The 21,597-nt window shown below is 36.1% G+C and overlaps 3 protein-coding genes, 1 long non-coding RNA gene and 1 other non-coding gene across 6 annotated transcripts; 1 reads left to right on the forward strand and 4 right to left on the reverse strand.

Annotated features, from left to right (window-relative positions):
- The first annotated feature begins 1,646 nt into the window (after nt 1-1,646).
- Nucleotides 1,647-5,875, forward strand: LOC103424447 (F-box/LRR-repeat protein At5g63520-like). Its single transcript, XM_008362530.4, has 10 exons — nt 1,647-2,020; nt 2,118-2,225; nt 2,342-2,434; nt 2,532-2,675; nt 2,872-2,973; nt 3,079-3,118; nt 3,317-3,472; nt 4,236-4,417; nt 4,605-4,723; nt 5,224-5,875. Exons 1-10 carry the CDS (start codon nt 1,784-1,786, stop codon nt 5,663-5,665), a joined length of 1,623 nt encoding a protein of 540 aa, XP_008360752.3. The 5' UTR covers nt 1,647-1,783; the 3' UTR covers nt 5,666-5,875.
- On the reverse strand, nt 4,465-5,380 carry LOC114821013 (uncharacterized). Its single transcript, XR_003768389.2, has 2 exons — nt 5,240-5,380; nt 4,465-4,912 (listed from the first exon to the last, which is right to left on the reverse strand). It is a non-coding gene; the product is annotated as an uncharacterized lncRNA (long non-coding RNA).
- A 319-nt stretch (nt 5,876-6,194) lies between the features above and the next one.
- On the reverse strand, nt 6,195-6,269 carry MIR171G (microRNA MIR171g). The gene has a single exon (NR_120909.1). It is a non-coding gene; the product is annotated as a microRNA MIR171g (primary transcript).
- A 3,006-nt stretch (nt 6,270-9,275) lies between these two features.
- On the reverse strand, nt 9,276-13,038 carry LOC103454981 (gamma carbonic anhydrase-like 2, mitochondrial). Its single transcript, XM_008394570.4, has 2 exons — nt 12,591-13,038; nt 9,276-9,815 (listed from the first exon to the last, which is right to left on the reverse strand). Exons 1-2 carry the CDS (start codon nt 12,961-12,963, stop codon nt 9,439-9,441), a joined length of 750 nt encoding a protein of 249 aa, XP_008392792.2. The 5' UTR covers nt 12,964-13,038; the 3' UTR covers nt 9,276-9,438.
- Nucleotides 13,039-13,832: 794 nt separating this feature from the next.
- Nucleotides 13,833-18,589, reverse strand: LOC103454982 (agamous-like MADS-box protein AGL11). Of its 2 annotated transcripts, none has more exons than XM_008394572.4 (8): nt 18,381-18,589; nt 18,202-18,289; nt 16,226-16,287; nt 16,005-16,104; nt 15,868-15,909; nt 15,657-15,698; nt 15,444-15,523; nt 13,833-14,112 (listed from the first exon to the last, which is right to left on the reverse strand). In XM_008394572.4, exons 1-8 carry the CDS (start codon nt 18,560-18,562, stop codon nt 14,100-14,102), a joined length of 609 nt encoding a protein of 202 aa, XP_008392794.3. In that variant the 5' UTR covers nt 18,563-18,589; the 3' UTR covers nt 13,833-14,099. The 2 variants fall into 2 exon arrangements, with proteins under 2 accessions (XP_008392794.3, XP_008392793.3); XM_008394571.4 differs by having other exon boundaries at nt 15,444-15,529.
- Between the last annotated feature and the right edge of the window lie 3,008 nt (nt 18,590-21,597).

Consider the following 21,597-nt stretch of genomic DNA (forward strand, 5'->3'; position numbering starts at 1 on the left):
AGCCGATCATTAAATAAAGAAAAATTAAAAGTGGCTGGGTCCATATTTAGGGGTGGGCACTTGGAACCGAAAACCGAAACCGAAACATGAATCGAATCGGACCGCACCGAACGGTTTGGTTTTGCGGTTTTGAAATGGTTTCGGTTTTGAAATGGTTTCGGTTTCGAAACCAAACCGCGGCAAAGAAAACGGTTTGGTTTCGGTTTTGGGTTTTCAAAACCGCACCGAAACCGAAACCGCACCATATATTAAATATTATGTTTTAAGATCAAAATAATGTTGTCTCTCTGTTTTAAATTAGTTTATTGTATCATCTTAGTATAAATTCTATTGTCAAAGACTTACCAGATCAATGCTTGATCTTCTTCACAATGTCATGAAAACCCCTGTCAAAGTTTACCTCCTGCACAACGCATAATCTTTGTATTGATCAGTATTATGCAATACAATCTGCACAACCTCTAGCTCATGTCATGCCCCCTGACATATCCATGGTGACAGCCTAACTGCCTCATTCTTTGCAATCCTTTGGAATTCGGATCACACCATATTCTAAGTTCATCATTCGAGTGTAGTCCTTGATCATTAGCATGGCTTCAATAATTCTGATAGCATTCTTGGCTTCAAAGGCACCAGAAAATGCTAGACTAGTAGCCACCAGAAAGAGTAGCTAGTGGCCCACTTAATGATTTCATAGCAGCTTAATATTTGTAATGTGTTTAAGGTAGATGATTAACTTGCTATCCCGGGATTGCACGCTGCGTATGTAGTCTTTCATAAGAACATATTGTAATACTACGGAAACAAACTCACACTTTTCAGAATAGCATAGGGAAATTGCATGGAGCATTGTTTTGCCACTGTTTTTTGCTGCAGTTTTGCTGCATTGTTGTTGCTGTTTTTGCTACATTGTTGTTGCTACATGTTCATTAATTAATATATGAGAAAAATAAGACCGTTTTATGCATAAATAGGTATATATTTTAAATTGTACATTTTTTTTCTCAAAAACCAAACCGAAACCGTTTGAAACCGCACCGAACCGAACCAAATTGTTTGGTTTTATTTCGGTTTTGGCTTCAAAACCGCACCGAACCGCACCGCAAAAAGTTTCGGTTTCGGTTGCGGTTTTACTCAAAACCGCACCGAACCGCACCGCGCCCACCCCTAATATTTAATATATAAAACCCATCATTATCAAACTCACACTATCATGAAAATAGTGTAATACATGTTAAACTCATGGTGTCTGATTCTGAGATCAAATCTTTTGCATTTAAAATGGGTGTAATCTCTCTATGGCTCTAATAATTAACTGACAGGTATTTAAAAATTCTTTTTTTTTAAATTTGTTTGTTATTTATTTAATATGTGTCAAATAATAATTGGAGTTAGGCCATACCTTTTTTTTTTAACGATAAATTTTGTTAGATTAATCACCGACAGACCAACATCATCATATAAAGACCAGACCCATTTTAATCTCTCTAATTCGTACATGTAATTCCAATTTTCCAACTGAAAGGGGTCCTCTCTGAGTTCCTTACACCTAATTCTTTTTATTAAATAATCCGGGTTCTTAAAATACGATCCAATAAATATGATAACTTTTAAAATAAATTTTTGTTTTTAGCCGTTAGATTAAATTTCAATGAATGGATTATTTGATGAGGAAAATTAGGGAAAGGATTCAGAGGCTCCGGATCCTTTTCCAACCACACCCAAGCGTCAAACTTCTACAATCCAAAGTCGGCAGCACCTTTACGAAACAACCAGAGCTCCGATGGACGTGGCATCGTCGTCGTCGGCGAAAAAAACCGACACAAAACGGCCCCATACGACGGCGACAGGGTTGTTTTCGCCGATAAGCGATGACCTTCTCCACAACGTCCTTTCGCGCCTACCCGCCCTAACCTTCGCATCGGCGGCGTGCGTTAGCAAATCCTGGAACCAAATCTGCAGTCGCATCCTCAATCGACCGAAACTCGCCTCCGCCCTCTCTCTCCACCCCTCGCCTAAGGTTGGTTTAGCGTCTAGATCCCTTGTTTGGTTTCCGAGAATATCACAAGCTCAAATTTTCACGCACACTCTCTCAAATTTTGTGTTGGAATTGACAGGTTGCTGTGAATGAGGTTATCGAGAAGGTTCTGGCCGAACCGATACGGCCTCATTTCGTTGTAGCTAATATTGGAAGTGGGTTTCGATTGTATGACATTTCCAAGCTTGTATGTGTTCTTGCTCTTATATACCCTTTAATTTTAATTAGTATTGAATTTAGATAATTTTTAATTAAGAGAAGCAAATTATGGAATTTTCTGTTGTTGTTTGTTTGAAATTGCAGATATCGAAAAAATTGGGGTCCAGTGTTCCATTCATCATTTCTACTTCAAGTGGAATTGTTGGAAGAGATGCTCTGACCCATGAAATCAAAGAGGTTTGTGGTTGTGTTTTTCGGGTGTGCCGAGTTTTTGTGCGTTACGATGTAGAAAGTTTAATTCTTTACTAATTGTGGGTAACATTTGGTTGTTTAGGTTAAGTGGGGAGAAGTTTGTGGTGATGGAAGTGATGAAGATTGCTCTATACCAGCAAAGGATGTGAACTGTGGCATCCTTTTGACTGTTGGCTTTGTGCCAGGATTGAAAGTTGATGTCATCCCGCTGTTACGAACAACAAAGGTGCCAAATTTACAATAAAACTACTACGCTGATTTCTTTAAGAATTCCACAGTGATGGATTTCGAAATGGGAAACTTAGGACATACAGTTTTTGGTTGTTTATTGTCATTTTTGGGAATTTGTAGAGTCATTCAAGCTTTTCTGCTGTTTGAATAATGGATTTTCATGACGTGTAAATTTTTTTTAATGACATCAGGAACCTCGAGAGGTGTTGCTTGATAAATTCATCACGGATATTATGGATTACACCGCGTCTGTTTCAGATTGCACATCCCCAGTTGGAATTATGATGTTTGGAGTGAGTGGTTGTCCTCACACTTGATTGCCTCTCTCCCTCTTTATTTGAATCAGATGTAGCTTTCCTTTACTGCATTGCTAACATGGGACATGATTGATGGTGCAGGATGGGCTTCTTGACATGAAACCGATTGTTGATGCATTGGGTGAGTACTGAGAATATAATAAAAAGAAAATATTTTGTTTGATAGCTAAGAAAAATGAGGGATGATATCTTTATCACTTGAAACATTACTGAGATAAGCCGCTGCTTCCAGATTTTGTGTTGTGATTAACTTTTCTGTTGCATGCTCATGCTGGGTCAAATTTTGTTGATTGTATCTCAATGTCTCAATTTGTTGCAGATTATACTATGCCTGCAGAAACTGTCATTGTGGGTGATGAAAGAGGTCGTTTTCTATATAGAAGTGAGAACGAGTCTAGAAATGTCTGCGGGAGTGCAAAATACTTTACAGACGCTGTTGCTCTTATATTTGCAAAGGATAAAGGCAAGCCACATGGTAAATGTTTGGTTTGTTCATTCATTTATAAAGTACTGTTTTGCCCATATTGTTTACAACGTAGTTTTATGCTAAGTTAGCTAACATGGATGCCTTCAGAAGTGTCACATACAAAGTAAAGAAATAAAAGACGCATCATTTCTTGATAGATTGCTACTGTAGCCTTGCAAAATTAGAGCTTCTTCTGATTGTACGTATAATTTGCAAAGCCCCATAGAAGATTGGAAACACATCCAGATCTATTCATTTGTGAAGTAATATTTTTTGTATTTAATTTTTTTTTTTTTGTAAACATATTTAAAGCTTTCATGATTTTATAAAATTTCTTGCGCTTTCAAATTTTCAGTTACAGTATATCTCCAAATTTTGGAACCGTGTCCTATCAAAACTGCATAATTTTAAGGGTCTCATATTTGAGAGTTGCATGCTAATCTCTACTGTTCACGAGTGAAGGTTTTCTATCACTCTTTTATGCATGTTATTTTTTCTCTTTTCAAATTGCTCTTATTTTAGTAGTTCGCTTTCCAGATCTTGTAGACCTCATTATAGGCTTGTACAGTTCTGTAGATATTTGCCTCTTAATTTTCCATTAACTTGTTTACTTCCTTCGTCCTGCTTTCATGTGGAAACCTGGGCACACTCCTTTTCACTTACTCTTAACAATGTGTATATCTATGGTGGCTTTCTTGTTCTGTAAAGTTATAATGTCAAACCATCCAACGTGTTTTGTTAATCTCTTATTTGGTTTGGTATAAATGAGAAGGTATTGGAGACATTCAATTCCAAATTGCATTGTCAAACGGAGTGTCCACAGTAGGTCCCCGGCACAAGGCTGTTTCTGTCAAAGTGAATGAGTGTGAGCGTTCTACTTGGCTTACTGCTAGAAGAGAAGGACACCCTGAAATTCTTGATGGTCAACAAATTCTTGATGATATCAATGATGAGGTAAAACTCACAGTTAAATTCCAAGTGGTGCATGCGGAAAGTGCCAGTTGACTTGAAATGTTTTACATTCGACTAGTGAATCAAAAATATTACAAGTGAATTTCTAAATCTGATAATTTTAGAACTGTTGATATATCATGCATTCTTACAAGTACTTGTATATGTTTTTGAAATGAATATGTGACAGTTAGGAAATCATGCTGATTCTTCTGATCTGTACATCGGGGTTACAAAACGTAGAAAAATCTCTATCGGGTCAGAGAAGCCAAGGTGGATTACGTCCTTGGAATACCATGGAGTTGTAGGGTAATACTCATGACTACTTTCTATATTGGCTAGTAAATTGTCTTATTGTTGCTGCATATGTTCTTGTAACGAAGAAATATGAATTCCTTAAAACAAGAACATCCTTCACTGTGTCCTATGCTTTGATTTATGGTTCGTCTGCTCATCCCTGTCAAACTCCTTGCTCCATCTACCACTTCACTGTAGTTGCTGTTGTTTTCCACATTAAAATTATGAATGGTACAAGATCATTGCCGGAAAATCAATTTAAAGAATGTAAAGTAAAAGATCTTAATTCAGACGGTACTACAATCTTAATCTACATATATTATGTTTATATCTTATCATCTGTATCTGTGTCTGCCTTCTGTGTTATTGTGCGGTCTGGTCACTGGCAATTAAGTCCTGGCTGCAGTAAAGTGATTGATTTTTGGGAAACTAGGATTCTCTTTTGATTTGAATATGTTTGATAATTTGATAAATCTTTATGATTTAAGTTTTAACACGAGGCTTTTCTGCAGAGGAGATGATCAGTACCTTTATGTCAGTGGCGTTGGCATAAAAACTGGTGATTACTTCAACTTCTATCGTTCAGACCCCCAAACTGCATTAGCTTCATGTAGCAACATCTCTGCCAGCCTGAAAAATTTGAAGTTAGAAGAAAATCCAAAACATCGCCGTCACATGAGTGAAGTATTTGGGGGTTTTATGTTCGCTTGTTGTGGCCGTGGTGAGCCGTTCTTTGGACGGACCAATGTTGATGGCTCTCCTTTTGTGGAGAACTTCCCCAGGGTTCCATTGGCAGGAATATTTTGCGGGGGAGAAATTGCACGTGGCTCTTCGAGGTTGACCGGGGAAGCTCAGAAGGATAATGATGCTCGTTGCACTCTTCATGTCTACAGCACCATTTATCTTGTGCTGTCATATACTCCAGCACCAGCACCAGCACCGTTGGAGCATTAGATGTTGCCTGCTGCTCGTCCCTTGAATCTCTTTGTTTTATAACCTTCTAGCAGCACAGAACTGTCTATACGCTTAGGTTACGCGACACAGTCGACAATCGATGAACGGCCTGTATGGCCGTAATTTAATTTGCCGGTAGGTGTTTTTTTTTCTGCATAGAACGCGTTCATGCTATATAAAAACGGATTAATATACAGTTGATCCAGTCTATATTATGTGCAAGATTATTTTTCAAGAAAATATAGAAAGGCATGAATGGGAACGTATACGTATATGTTGTGTGTATGTACGCACATATACGAACTAATTAGAAACAAGGGAATCTGCAAAAACAGAACTGGTTATAAACTTTTAATCAAAAATATTTCTCGACAGACTAAATATACAAAAAACCTTAAGCTGAACAAACAATAGAAGGCCATCAACTAGTGCATGTATACGGCTTCTAATTTCATTTTCGCTCAAAAGTTTGAAACTAGTTTTATTTGTGTATGTTTACTTAAACGCGATGAAGTGAAAAGTCAACTGTGATATTGGCACGGCTCAATCAAATTAAAGGACCCAAATTTTGAGAGATTTTATTTGATTGAACCATACCAACATCCCACATTTTTCAGCAAACACAAGAACACAGAACCACAAAGGCATGAATCATCACTTCAACCTCCATGGATCATATCACTCTCTCAAATACCTCCTTCTTTATTTGGTTTTCGCCGTGACGCATATCGATCGCCTTGGTCTCCGCCGCGACACATATCGACCGCAAGGCAAGTCGACGGTGCAGAGGGAAAAAGGAGAGGTGATGGATGTGGAGAAGCCATTGAAGTTGCAAATGGGATAAGAGAAAGAGTGGAATTTATAGAGACGGGTTGCAAACAAATATAAGTATAAAACGGTTGAGATGTCAAAATCTTTGTTCATTTGGAAGATGGAATATATTAAATAAAAATTAGCAATTTGGTATTCCACAATGCTTAGTGGTTTATGACATTAAATTGTCACATTAATGCACAACAAATGATGCCTTGCCTTAGTCGCAATTTCCTCCTCATTTCTAATTATAATGTTTCCATTTTTTTAGCAAGTGGTACATAGTCTTCCTCTTTAATGTATTATGTTCCGAGTTTAAAACCTCTCACATTACTTTAGTTTAGTATAACAAAGAGTTTAGTGTTCAATGAAGCATGCCATTTTATGCGCCTCATTCCTCATAGGAAGCTCAACCGCATGCGGAGGGAAGCAAATAGTGTTGCTCACATATTAGCAAGGATTGGGCTACAGTTGGATAACGTAAGAATTTGGTTTGATGAACCTCCTGATGTAATAAGTGATCTTCTTTTTTAGAATATAATTACTTTATATATCTGTTGGTGTGGAATACTCTTTTTTCATTCGACCGGGTTGAAATTTTTCGGCAAAGATTTTATTGAAGCCCATGTACTCGCACTCTATCCTCACCGTTTTTATGTATTCTGAACTTTAATGAATGAATATCGTACTTGATCTCAAAAGGATTTTCATCACAATGGTCTTTGAGATTGATCAAACTCATCATTTTGGATCCTTACTTTCAAAATCAATCAATGTCGTCCCTGATATTTACTACCCCACATCAATTTGGTCATTTCGTTAAGATTTTGTCAATTATTCTGTTAGTTTGTATGTGGGACCCACAAATCCAATGAAATTGTGACACGTGGATTACACAAAATAAGGGTTTTATCGCAAATGGTCCTTGACTTTGATCCAACTCCTCATTTTTGTCCTTGAGTTTCAAAAATCGATAAATTTGGTCCTTAACTTTCACTACTGCACATCAATTTTTGTCATTCCATTAAAATTTCATCGATATTTTTCATTTGTGTGTTGATGTGGTCCCACTAATCCAATCATATGGCTCCATGTGGATGAACTATAAGAAACTATTTTTTTAAGAGTGAACCAACGGATGAGTATTCCGTGCTGACATTTTTCTCACATCCCACAACCCCAATGGAAAAAAAAAATCAATCTAAATTGGATAAAATCGAATCCAAATTCAATTCAAACTTGATAGTATTATAACCAACTAGAGAGAATGAGGAGTAGTTCAGGAGACCAAGTAGTTTAATGGTGTCATGGTGCCTTCCTTTTCTTTTTGAGCATACCCTGATGAAGACGACGATGACTTTTTTTTCTTTTAGTTTTGGTTTTTAGTTTCTTATTTTACTTTTAGTTTTAAATTAAAAAAATAGTTTCTTATAGTTAATCCACGTGGTGTCATGTGATTGGATTAGTGCAACAAAAAATTTTGACAAAACTTTAGCGGAATGATTAAATTGATGTGCGGTATTGAAAGTCGGGGACCAAATTTATCAATTTTTTGAAACTCAAGGACCAAAATGAGGAGTTTGGTCAATGTCAGGGACTATTTGTGATAAAACCCTTATTTTGTGTAATCCATGTGTCACCATTTCATTGGATTTGTGGGTTCTACATACAAACTAACAAAATAGTTGACGGAATCGTGACGAAATGACTAAATTGATATGCAGTAGTGAATATCATGAACGACATTTATTGATTTTGAAAGTGAGAGACCAAAATGATGAGTTTGATTAATTTCAGTGACCATTTGTGATACAAACCCGATCTCAAAATATAGAACTTAGAGTAGCCGAGAATATTCTATGAAATCATTGTCATCCGATTTAGGTATGCTCCAGTGAAGTGTTGAAATTTAAGGTCTCCTTTCTTGTTGGTAGTTGGAAAAGTTGTCATATTCGCATAATTACGGCTTTAAAATTGTAACCAAGAGGGGATTAGAATCACACTGAAAGTTGATAGGGCAAATTGGAAGAAAATTGTTAGTTGAGCCGACAGTTACAAGTTTTTATTTTTTAAAACGATTGATATTTTACTTTAAACTAATTTAAAATCGCAGAGTAAAAAATTCAAACTCGACTCTATTAGAAAATTACATATGATATAGCCAACGTAACTACACCCATACCTGCCAAACCATAAGATTTTATTTGCCGAAGCCGTCTCAGTATCTTTTCACTAGAGACAGAAACCCATGAGGCCACGCACTCAATGACTTAAACCTAATTTCTTGTCCCATTTTCTCCACGATTTAGTGCATGTCTTTCAAGGGAAAATGAATATATCTAATTTATATCAAGCCTTATTGATAACGAAACAAGATTTGACCCAACAACTACTTATAATCAAACTCGTGACCTAGTCAAGTTATATTACTTTGGCATTGCTTTTCAAGGATATGAAATCACGTTGTACTTTCGTTTTTGTCAGCAGAATCGAACTCTTGACCTAACCAAATAATGGTTTTTTCCTTTAAAAATACGAAACCTTGCATTGTATAATCCCACATGAATCGAATCTTGCAAAGATATACATTGTATATATAACAGGGATTATTATTCTATATTTAAGGAGATTAATAAACCCGTCGCATTTAACGGGATTTTTTTAAAAGTTCGATAGAAAAAAATTGAGAGAGATATCTCTTTAGTCGCGTGCGAGGCACATCCCCTCACCATACACTCGGAATATTTATAAAAAGAGATGTTATCCCAAATAGTTAGCAATGTTGCAACCGGTAAAATGTCAAACCTTATTTCTTGGAAATATATCGATTGGGATTTGTTTGGTGCCCTTTTCCATCAATCAAAGTTCAAACCAAAAACATAAAAACAAGTTATAGCCGGCATCCGACCAATAGGAAAAATGATGGAAATTAATATACAGTCGGCAGCCGATGAAACTGATCAAATGGAAATCCCCAAAGATTTCTTGAACTTTTCAACCTCCAAATATACTGTGGAATACGGGAGGAATTCTTGGAAATATTCTTTGCTTAGATCGTTTATTGCGACAGCGAGTTTTGGGATCTCCAAGGTCTCTTCATGTGTCAGGGTTCGGACAAACCTTGCCGGGTTTCCAGCCCAAAGTTCACCGGTTGGAATTCTCCTCCCCGGGGGAACCACAGATCCAGCTTCAAGGATAGCGTGGGTCTCCACCAAGGAACCTTCCATTAGGATCGAATGTTGCCCGATAATGCATTCTGGCTCAATTGTGCAGGACCGCAAGAGACTGTATGCGCCAATAGTCACAAACCTCTCAATGGATGTCTCTGCTGGAAGTCCTGAGATAGTGAAAGTGGTTGTGTATTATAAACTCAGAAAATCCCAGCAGATCAAATAGTAATAGATCCCTTACATTTCATAACAGACATAATGTACGTCAAGAAAATACATCAACAACTAATAATAATGATATACAAAAGAGTCATAATCATCTTCTAAGATGCACAAACAACCAATGTACTTTTAAACAAACTGATGATAGTAACGTATGCTCTTTAAACAGAGCCAATGAAATAGATAGACCAGATCATTATATCATCACAAGTTGATGCAATTAAGGTTGGTCTCTGGGTAGGACCAGGAACAATGTAGAGATCTATAGAAACTCGGCCTATATCAAATCAAGAAATAGGATGCACTAGGGTTATATGCTAAATGTTAGAACATAAGGAAATTTCAAATTCTTGAATGAAGTGAATTTACACCCCAAGTATAAACCTAAAGGTCAAAAAGTTTCACGCAAGAGATGTTGCGAGATATAAGTTCAGGAATGACCAGATTCCCAGAAACACTCAGCTGTTTTAAAACATTAAATACAAATGGCAAACTAATCGATATTACCACTTTCTTACATATCATGTTCTACTGATCTTATCCATCACTAAGGGCTGATTTGGTATTGTTGTGCTTTGAAAAAAAAGCTGCTTCTGCTGTGCTATGAGAATAAGTAGCTGTGAAATAAAGCAGCAGAGTGTTTGGTAAACTTTTTTGTAAAAGTGCTTTTGAAAAAAAAAACAGTATTATAGTGTTTGGTAAACTTTTATGTAAAACAGATGTGAAAAAAAGCCAGTTTTTCAAAGCTGGGTTTTGCAGCTTCTTGTTTTTGGCTTTTTTTCACCCAAAACTGTGAAAAAAAACTGAAGCTAAATGTTTACCAAACACAAAAAAGCTCCCAACTTTTTTTGATACCAGCTTTTTTCAGAATCACCTCAGTACCAAACCAGCCTAATTATCGGAACCTGCTGTTCCTCACAAAGAAGAGAAATTCTATATTGTATAATACTTGACACCCATGCCTAGCATATTTGTCTAGCCACGAATTCAGGAGATGGAGAATGAACTAAGGATAGTCTAATAGATGTTGCACGGACACTCCGAAACCCCGAAGTATCGGAGTGTTGGACACCCCGACACCCAACATGCCTCGGACACGCCCTTGACACAGTTTGGACACGGTCCACACACAGCCGGCACTTTTTGTAAATGTAAAGACATTTTGGGGCAGTTCTGTAACTATTGAAACTTCTAAAACCTAAAAGTTTGCCAACCTCCTCTTCAGTCATCTCTCTCCAATTAGAGGCCGTAATCTTTACTAATGACGACAATTAAGTTCAAGAAGAAATAGAAAGAGAGACTTGAATCTTGTGTTGTTTAAATTATTATGCTTGTGTTTTAATTATTATGTATGGTGAACGAATTTGATGAACATGGGTACTTTGTTATATTATAAATTATAATATATGTAATATTATTATAAATTTATTATATTTTAATCGATGTGTCCTAGTCCTTATTTAAAGTGTCAGCGTGTCACGTATCGCCATATCCGTGTCTGTGTCCATGCAATATATAGGCCCCATATTTGAATAGAAACTCCAAATGGCAGCGGCAATTGCACACTACCTCTAGAAGAAAAAACTACACCGTGCCCACCTTTGTTTTTTTTTTTTAAAAAAAAACCCTTCTATTTCTTTATGCCCATACTACTCAGATAATAGCCATCATACTATTGCACAAGACGGTCCCTTTCTTCCAGTCAACAAAAGCACGATGGTTCTCAAAGAACAACAAAATGCAAGAAGGAGGAAACAACTTTGATTCCCTTGACAATTTATGTCATACGTTCAAAACAATAGTGATAAAGAATCAGATGGTATCCCAAGGTCTACCATGTGCAATAATCCAAGTACAAAAATTTGCATGGCAAGATACTCCTTCCAAATCATGGCAGAAGGATTAAAACTAGGAAATGATACCTCATCAATAACTACCTCAACAATGCTTGCATGAAACAAGGCTCAAGGATTCAAAATGACAATTTTCCAAAAGCTTTTGTCCAATCTAAATATTGCGAGGAGAAATTTATATTCATGTTAGTAAAGAAGAACACACATAACTTCCAAATCATTCAAATTCTACAAAAACTAAACTCCAACCACTCAAATAGAGAGAGCAGACACATTTGGTAGATAAGAAAAATCCGCACAAAGGAATCTTCAATCCATTTATCCTTCCAAACTATTCTTTCCAAATCCCCACAACTCGAAGATTGGGAAGGGAGAAAATAATGAGTAACAACCTGGTGAAATTTCTTCAAAAGGACATCAACTCGAGCTTCCAACCACTATATTACAACCTCACTATTGACACGATGCAATGACAATATGCCAACAGGAAACTTTTCTTGTTTCAGAAAGAAGTCACCATCACCACTTCACTAAAGGAGTAATATTTTTATTTTGAATTGCCTACCCTACCGGACCCGAAAAACTAACAGCTTGTGAGTTACATTACACCTAGTGAAAGACCCAAATGCACTACAAAATTCCATTACCTACTTACAAAGTACTATTTTTTCCTTCAAATTCTCAGCTAATTAACCTCAACAGCTTACCAAATACACAGCAGCTATACTCAGTGTAGCAATCCAAAACTACAATTCAGCTATTAACACACATCAATTCGAATAATTAAAAACCAATTGTAGGATTAACAACAAATTAAGAAACCAAATGAAATATTTAAAGAAAAAGCTACAAAATTGGGGAACCTACCTGTTGGGGAAGACCAAGCGGCGTGGAGGACGCAGCGTTCCTGAACATTGGAGCAGAATCCGACGGTGATCTTATTGAGATCGCCGCGGAGGACTGACCCGGGCCAAACGGATGCTCCGTCGCAGACCGTGACCTGACCCGCCAAGACCACGTTGGGTGCCACGTAAGCGTCGACGGCGATCTTCGGGAGCCACTGGCCGAGCGGAATTATCCTTCTCTGACCTCTGTAGTCCCATTTGACCCGATCCGGTGAGGGTGTTATGGCCGCGGCTTTTGCTGCTTCGGCGGCGAAGGTGCGGTGGAAGGTGGATGGATGGGCTGAGCTGGAGAAGGAGGCTAGGGTTTTTCTGGAGACGCGAGCTATGGCTGCCATTGGGGAGAGAGAGGTGGTTTGGGAGTGGGAGCTGGAAGGAAATGGAGGAGAGAGTGAGGTGGGGGAGTCAGGAGTCCGTTGGTTTGGATGTGGGCCGGAGATTGGGATGTATAATGGGCTAAAGCCCAGAAAGTTTATGCCGAAAAGCCCAACTATCATGGTCCAATCAAAGTAAGCCCAAAACCAACTAATTGGAATTAGAATCCTCTTGGATTCAACGATGAGAAATTTTCCCTCACATGACGTAGTGTTACCAATTCATGTATTAACATATGAATGAAAGAAAAAAGTTAACATGTCACGGATATACAGTATAATGTTAATAAATAAATATACGTATTATAACATGAATGAATTGATAATATCACGTGACGGTGTAACAATCACACTGAAAAACTTCGCATGAATCATAACTTAAACGCTAACACTAAAAGTGAATCTATTACTTCAAAAATCAAATCGTGCTCATTTGTCTTTGGGAGGGCAATCCGAATTTGAATCTTTTAACATTTGGAAGAAAAATTCGTTAAATTAAGATTTAGTTGATAAAAAAAAATGTGTGTTTTAATCTTAGCCGTTTATTACATAATTTGGTTTGCAAGTTTACACAGTTAATTCGTGCTTCTCTGATGCTATGGCATGATCTAGCAAGTAGCCAGTAGGTTGAGGTTCTGTGCAGAAGTACTTCTCCATCGGTACTATATATGTATGCATGGATTGTGAATGTAACAAGAAATATTTTCTGTTTTTCTTTGTGGTGTTTTCAGTTTAGTTGATCTTAATCAGTCTAATCTGTATGAGTTCTTTCTATTGTTCTTGTTCCTCTGAAATAAGAAGACAAAAGTACGTACGTACGTAGCCAAAACAAATACAAAAAATATTATTTTTATCATTATATGGCCAAAAACTTATATGCATAACAACAATCCACATCATCATATACATAAATTTATTTCCACAAACTCCATATAGCTCGTACACAAGAAATTAGAAACTCAAGCTAGCTAGGTGCAAATATAATCTTAAGTATACATAAACAACAGCAAAAGCTGAAGCTGCTACAAGCAGGTAGCCTTTTCAAATCAGTAAGGCACTGGATGGTGCTGCTCAGAGATCATGTTGAAGAACCCTGAATTTCAAATTAGTTCACTGCCACACAGTAAGAGTATAATTGATTAACAACAAGTTTAATTAGTGATAAACATTATTAACATAATAATAATTTTAACAAATATATATATATATATGTGTGTGTGTGTATTATATTTTGGGTTAATCTCAATTTACTACCCTGAAGTTTCTTGGTTTTCAACATTTGGTACATAAAGTTTTTTTCATCCTAGAGTGGTACCTAAAGTCATAATTTTGAGACACTTTCATGCATCTGTTAAGGTTGCTGTTAAATCTGCCATTAAATGGTGAAGTAGTGCCCACGTGGACAATAACTGGATGCCGCGTGAATGTTAAAAAATTAAAAAAATTGGGCTAATCTCTATCCCGCCCCTCACCCACCTCACCTTCCCCTTCCCTGATACCCACCCGCCACCATCCCTTTTCACCGTCCCTTTCCCCAAAACCCCCAAACAACCCTCCCTCCCTTCTCTCTCCATTCCAAAATTCCACCATAACCCTTTTTTTTTGTCGAACCACCATAACCCATTTCACTGTAACAATCATTCTTCTAAACAAAAATTCCACCATTACCCATTTCACCAAATCACCAAATGAGCATAAAAGAGACAAGAAAATCTTTAGAGAAACTTATAACCTCAGGAAAAGATCTTGACTTATACATTGGATCAAATAGGTGGGATGCACGAACACCAGAAGGAAATCTCTGCAGAAAAAATCGCAATCTTGAACCCAGATGAGCACACGGAAGAATAGGGATCAAACGGCCACTCGATTCCGTTGATCCTCAGTTGCACAATGAAATCGAACTTCTTTGGCGGTGGGTCGGCCTGTGCGTGCGCCAAGCTCTCATCTAGATCGAGAAACTCCGTCATCTTCTCCGGAGAGACAGCGGCGTAAGTGGTGGTTCGAACAAAAGCTTGCGGCAAATCGGGTTTCTTGATCCGAGTTCGCATTCTGGGCGTTGGCTGTGGAGAAAGAAGGGAGGTAGGGTTGTTTGGGGGTTTTGGGGAAGGGGAAAGGGAAAAGGGTTGGTGGCGGGTGGGTATCAGGGAAGGGGAAGGTGGGGTGGGTGAGGGGCGGGATAGAGATTTAACCCAATGTTTTTATTTAATTTTTTTAATATTCACGTGGGCCTATATTGACACGTGACATCCAATCATTGTCCACGTAGGCTCCATGTCACCATTTAACAGCTTATTTAACATCAACCTTAACGGATGTATGAAAGTATCCCAAAATTATGACTTTAGTACCACTCTAGGATGAAAAAAAACTTTATGTACCAAATGTTGAAAACCAAGAAACTTCAGAATAGTAAACTGAGATTCATCCTTATATTTTTATACCTTGGAAATGCACTAATGCGTGCATTTGCTCCCACAGTAGTTGTCGAGCAGGAGGCATCAGCAAAATTAAGCTCGTGCAACTTAATCTCAATTCAAAAGACAAATCAGCACATGTTAATCAAACGAAAGTGTCCAATTAATTAACTAAGCATTTCTATGATTCACTGCAATTGCAATTAATTAATAGAGGAAATTAGGGCAATATTTACTTACTCTTTTTAGCAGATGCGTGTTTTCTTCTTGCGATGCTTTATGCTGCAGCATATTATACAACTAAATTAAAGAAACTTTGATATAAACCCAATTCACAAGCATGTCAAACCCTAATATAAACCCTATGAACTACTATTTCCGTACCTCCAAAGTAACAATTCATTTGAATTAATCGAACAACTTAAGCAGGAACCTACGAGAGGGTTGTTACCTTTCTTTTCAGCAAGCTAACGTTCTCCGAAATGATCCGTCTCTGTTAATTAATTAGATTAATCACAGATCAATTAAACCCTAGTTGTTATCAGTAACATATAAATTAAACCAGAAATATATTAACATCATATATACCATTTTAGAGCGGATGCGTTCAACCCCAGTTTTTAACTGTCTTTCCAGCTGCTTTAGCTCTTGCACGCCAAGCGTTGATAGCTCTTCCCCAGCCAAGTTCCTTGATATATAAGTTCATAATACCATGCTAATTAATTTGTAATATGTTGAAAATTGAAATAAAACAACCACATATATATACACGTCACACGGGAAAAAAGTTGTAGTTGCTGCAAACCTACATCAGCCTCATTTCCAAGTTCCCTATTGATCTTCTTAACTCTTCATTTTCATTCCTCCAATACTGTCAAATATATACAGCAGATCAAAGTAATTAGTTTAACATTGCAGAGACAAGAAATTGTTGAAATATTCCACATTGATCGTATCTCTGAGAAAATAAGAGTTTAAATATCATAATCTCACTTCAACTAATACTAAGGTCTTTTGTCATAAAATCTCACACATGATGGACTGTATGAGTGGTAATTAACAAATTGGGGGACAATATTGGATATCGATGTTATTGGAAGTGACATAAAATTGAACTTTGATACAAAAGCTGTTTTTTCATGCTTTTGTAGGAGTGATTAATTACTTGCTAATTAGATATGAACTTTTATTTATTTGTTTAAGGGTGATGCCATCTGCACACCCATTTTTACCTCCCACGCACTTCTCTCATATTTTGGCCGCCGAATCGAATGAATTGAAAAAAATCAAAAGACATAAATTAACAAAAGGTATGTGAGAGGTAAAAAAGGGTGTATGAATAGCATCACCCTTTGTTTAATTAGCTTGGAGAAAAGATCAGAGTCATCTTATTTGAAAAGAATTAGGATGGAACATATAGGAGCCCATTTGATCCATCAAAAGAAGAAAAAAGTTAAGAGACATGTTTAATACTCTACTTGAATTCTACTTTTTAAGCTTTATACCTTAAATACTTATTTGGTAAGACTATTTTTATTTTTTTTATAAATAAACTCAAAACTAACTTGAAAAAATTAGCCTAGTTCTAAACAACACAAAAAATAAAATTTTAAAGATTTTAAACTCCAAACCCACTACTTTCTCTCTCCTCTCCTCTCTTCCGATCGTTTTCTACTAGCTCTCTATCTTTATCCTGTTTTTCTCTCTACTCTCCTGATCCAACCTCTCTTTTCTTTCTCTCTCCTCCTTTCCAAATATCTCTCCTATTTCTCTCCTCTCCCTCTCATTTGACCTTCCCTTTGGATTTATCTGCTATCCAATTGAATCTAGTAGTAATTCCCGAATCCACAGGGAGTTGCTGTAGGGTTTTTTTTTTTCTTTTCTTTTTAATTATTAAAATTTTAAGAACAATTTGAATCTTATGCCAAACCAATTTTTGGATCTTAAAGAAAATTGTTCTTAAAAATACTATCCTAAAAATCCCTACTTAGCCCTACTTAGCCCTGCTTAGGCGCTAGGCAGCTGGCCATCGCCCCAATTAATCCCTGCGTTTGAAAATTAAGAAAGTGGGCCTAGAACCTCTTAGCCGCCCGTCTAAGCACCCACTTAGGCCACAACTCTCACTTAGACAGAAAATTTATAACTTTCATTTTGCATTTTATGTTTTTAATAAATTGTTAGAGAATTGCTGAATACTTAGATTAACACTCATTATATTTTGGTTCCCCATGTTTTTTATATTTTCTAATACTTTCATATATGTCATTCTATTTTTTTAATTTATGTATCTCAATACAATTATGTGTTTTTAAGTATAAACATGCACTTAGTTATACGATAAATAATAAGTTTACTTAAATTCACCTAGTTCATCTAGGCCCTACCTAGCTGCCTAGGCACTAGGCCTAAGTCTTATGCCTAACTAATGGCTAACGTCTTTTAGAACCTTGCTTAAAATATGTTTTTAAGAAATGTTTTGAAAATTATGAATTTTTTTTTAATACGATGCCAAATATGCCCAATGAAACTAGATTTCTGTATATATTATAATAATAAAATTATTTACTATTACTCCATAGTTCACACTCTTGTTAGTGTCACCCATGTTATAATACATAAGTGTATTTATTTCTTAATTGTTAATACTTTAGGACATGAAATATCAATTTTGACGTCCAATTATTTTATACCACGTGAAATAGTAACACTATGTTTAGCTATAAGCGTTAGGCCGAAAAAAAAATTCCACCAAAAAGAGCAATATATAAATATATTGTATATATACCTCCATTGTTCTGGCCCTTAAGAAGCTTGAGTTGTTGGATTCAGGCAACCCTACTTCCCTTCTATACATGGAAATGGTCCTAGTTATGCTGCATCACACGTTACCATAACCAATTATTATTGGGAAAGATCATCATCAAACCTAGCTAGCTAGTTTAATTACTTGTTAATTAAACGTACTCGTGGCTTGCAAATTGGTAGGCCTTGCCAGATGGAGAGAAGATGATGAGGGCAACTTCAGCATCGCAGAGGATAGAGAGCTCAAAAGCCTTCTTCAGAAGTCCATTTCTGCGTTTTGAGAAGGTTACCTGTCTGCTTGTTGGGTTCTCTATTCTCTTCAGCTCCACTTTCCCCCTCCCCATTTTTACTAATACCTTATTATATTTGTCCACTGTAACTTACTCACCGTTCCATACTATATATATAGAAGAATATCGATGTTAATCTGTAATTAATTTGGAGATTCATTCGTGATTAGCGCATCAAGGTGCTGGTTAATAATATTTGGACTTTTGACAAGACGTCACTATAAAATTCCCCTTTTGCAATCATCCCACTCGAATTTCATTATTATTGCCTTGTTGGTACTTGTATAAGACGAACCCTAACCATTCTACTATTTTAGTTACGTGAAGCTTCGGCCTCTTTCTCAAACCTAACCTCCTCAGTCCTGTTTGGCTTGGGGGTTAAAACTACAGCATTGTAGTAACTCAAACATGGTTTTGAAAATAAGAGATTATCTTATATCACTAATTTAGCTCATATCAATCGTTTACTAAACGATTAGTGCACTTTTCAGCATGCGGCAAACATTTATTATTGGATGTTGACATCACTAAAACTAAAATTTGATTGAGGAAAAGGCGTATTGGATCCTTGAGTTGTTCTATCCCCTTGCTACGTGCCCGTGTTTATGAACCCTCAAACAAAATAATGAGCATATTTATAGAAAATTATAGCGTTCTTCTAGGGTTACATCTAAAGATTTTTTGGTAGAACAATAATGAACTCTGTATACATGTTTCTTACTAAATGAGGAATAAAAAATTGGAATTGTTATTAGCATTCTAACAATTTCACTCTACACTTCTTACAAGTGTATTTTTCTTTCTAATTATATAAAATTTGAAGTGCAAAATGAGATTTTTAAAGTGTCAGTAACAATTCCCTCAAAAATTCTAATCCCTTCTAACTTTATGTCAATAGATATTATATGACCACATGATGTGTTACTAAACATCACCTATTTTGATTACATATCTACCTTATCGTGTAAGCTAACTAGCTAATATTGTGATTTAAGAATGCAGAAATGTGATCAACAATATATAGTCAGTAATTATATGCATAATAACAATTTGGGTGCATTTTTATTCACTACCCTGAAGTGATGGTAATAATCAGTACCCTAAACTCATCTAACAATGATAAATAAAGTGATGGTAATAATCAGTACTCTAAACTCATCTAACAGTGATAAATAAAACGGTGGACAAAAGTGTTCGGTAACAATTTCTCCACTAACACACACATATATATAAATTGTGTGTTGCGATTTTACCAATCACTAGTTGACACGTGAAACTTACTTTAAAATATTAAAAAAGGGGATGAGACATACATGGTTGTAAAATCAAAAGTTTGTGAAACCCATCAATACCTGTTGAATAAAATAGGCGAATAAAATGAGAGGTATAAAACTTTTGTTGGGTTTGCAGGAAAATGTGGGTGACAAAGCGTCAAATTATGGATTATTTTAGGGGAGATTTATGGACATGTTAAGACAAGATTGGAGCTGTGCCTCAATGGTTGGCCGCGCCACTATGATGGTGATGGACTTATACCCAGTAGCGAAAGTGGAGGAGAGAAAAGAGGTGGGCCTAAAACCGAGGAGTGGAAAGAGAACGACTTAAATTATTATCATTATGGGGTGGAAGACTCGAGAGATAAACGATGGAATCTTCGAGTCTTCAAAATTTAATCTAATAATATTATTAAGAGATGAGAGAATTTAAAACTATCCTTATAAATTTGAGAATGAGGAAATTTAGAATCGGGAACGCATAAATGAAAATTCAACACTTTATCCACTATAATATTAGAACATATACAATCTAATATTTAATTAAATATAATATTAAGGAGACCAAATTTCACTTTATTTGCAAATCAAGTAATGTGTCATCAATATGAAATAAGTACTTTAATCAATACTTAAGTAATAACTTAATTATCAACAACTACATCATTCCGTTTACAAAATTTAATTTAAAATTTTGATATACCTAACATTACCCTTTAATTAAATACATAGTTGAGTGTTTAAGACATATCAAGTTTTGTATAAAAAATAGATCTCTCTTCTCTTGGTACGTCCATGTTTAATATGTTTTAAAGCACTTTATGCAAAACTTTTATTTTAAATGTAAAAAAACACTACTGATCATTAGACATGATACGTTAATAGTCTGTCCCTCAATATGTTTACAAGGATTTGCACTCTTAAACGAAGTTAGACTCCAACTCGCAACTCACAAACTTAAAGTGAAATCCAAACCATAAAATTCTCAAGTGACCAATATCTCATTTATCAATCACTTTGTGTGTTTTAATTGCTCCATCTAGTCATAACACGTGACTTAAGAGAGAAATGCCGACATGTCTTTCATATTTTCCTTTCCATGTCTCTTCCCTCAGCTAACCAATAATCAAGTCAAAAGCTTTACTATTTTCTTGTATGGTTCTTTCTAACAGTTAATCGAACGTGGTTTAATGTCCTTTCGTGTTGCCCTACAAGTTTAAGCATTTGGCTAAATTAGATTAATGATTCCCGTGGTGATAGGGTAAATGGAAGACAGCCTCGTGGTAAAAAAAAAATTCAGATTTAAACTCTCGTGGTGAAGTCTGTTAGGATTCAAGCACAAATTAATATTTATGTTAAGTCTCATGGTATTCCTCTTCACTTGTAAGTGAGAGGTCTTAGGTCCGAAGACGAACTCTTCTCTCTTTTCAATGTAAAATATATCGTTGTACTCATAAAAAAAATGGTTGCAAAAAATTAAAGTTGGGAGGAAAACAAAAGTGGTAGACTCTGCAAATAGTTTTATATTCTTGTTTGGATTTTTCATATTAGCCCTGTTTTTATTTTCATGGCAGACGAATTGTATTTATATAGCCTATGTTACGAAGTAGTCACTGCATCAAAGACAAAGATGAATTTCATCAATGGCACTGCAGACCTTTTTGTTGGTGTTGGAGAGTTGCAGACCTAAATGGCAAAAGGGGAAGATGGAGGCTAGATCCATTTTAACTTCACAAAATTCCCTTATCAAAATATTTTATTTGAAGTTTATTTTCATTGTCACGTCATTTAGTACTCATCTTAACTTTTAATTAA

The sequence above is a fragment of the Malus domestica genome, chromosome 14 (assembly GCF_042453785.1).
Source record: "Malus domestica chromosome 14, GDT2T_hap1".
NCBI classification, from domain to species: Eukaryota; Viridiplantae; Streptophyta; class Magnoliopsida; order Rosales; family Rosaceae; genus Malus; species Malus domestica.

Excerpts from the sequence above, each read along its gene's own strand:
- LOC103454982 (XM_008394571.4), bottom strand. The coding sequence starts at position 18,562 with ATGGGGAGGGGGAAAGTGGAGCTGAAGAGAATAGAGAACCCAACAAGC. Across the intron at positions 15,699-15,867 it reads TTAGCTTGCTGAAAAGAAAG|CATAAAGCATCGCAAGAAGA; the intron begins GTAACAACCCTC and ends AATATGCTGCAG. Across the intron at positions 15,530-15,656 it reads ACACGCATCTGCTAAAAAGA|ATTAAGTTGCACGAGCTTAA; the intron begins GTAAGTAAATAT and ends TTTTGAATTGAG.
- LOC103454981 (XM_008394570.4), bottom strand. The coding sequence starts at position 12,963 with ATGGCAGCCATAGCTCGCGTCTCCAGAAAAACCCTAGCCTCCTTCTCC. Across the intron at positions 9,816-12,590 it reads CGCTTGGTCTTCCCCAACAG|GACTTCCAGCAGAGACATCC; the intron begins GTAGGTTCCCCA and ends TCACTATCTCAG.
- LOC103424447 (XM_008362530.4), top strand. The coding sequence starts at position 1,784 with ATGGACGTGGCATCGTCGTCGTCGGCGAAAAAAACCGACACAAAACGG. Across the intron at positions 4,418-4,604 it reads TTGATGATATCAATGATGAG|TTAGGAAATCATGCTGATTC; the intron begins GTAAAACTCACA and ends AATATGTGACAG. Across the intron at positions 4,724-5,223 it reads GAATACCATGGAGTTGTAGG|AGGAGATGATCAGTACCTTT; the intron begins GTAATACTCATG and ends GCTTTTCTGCAG.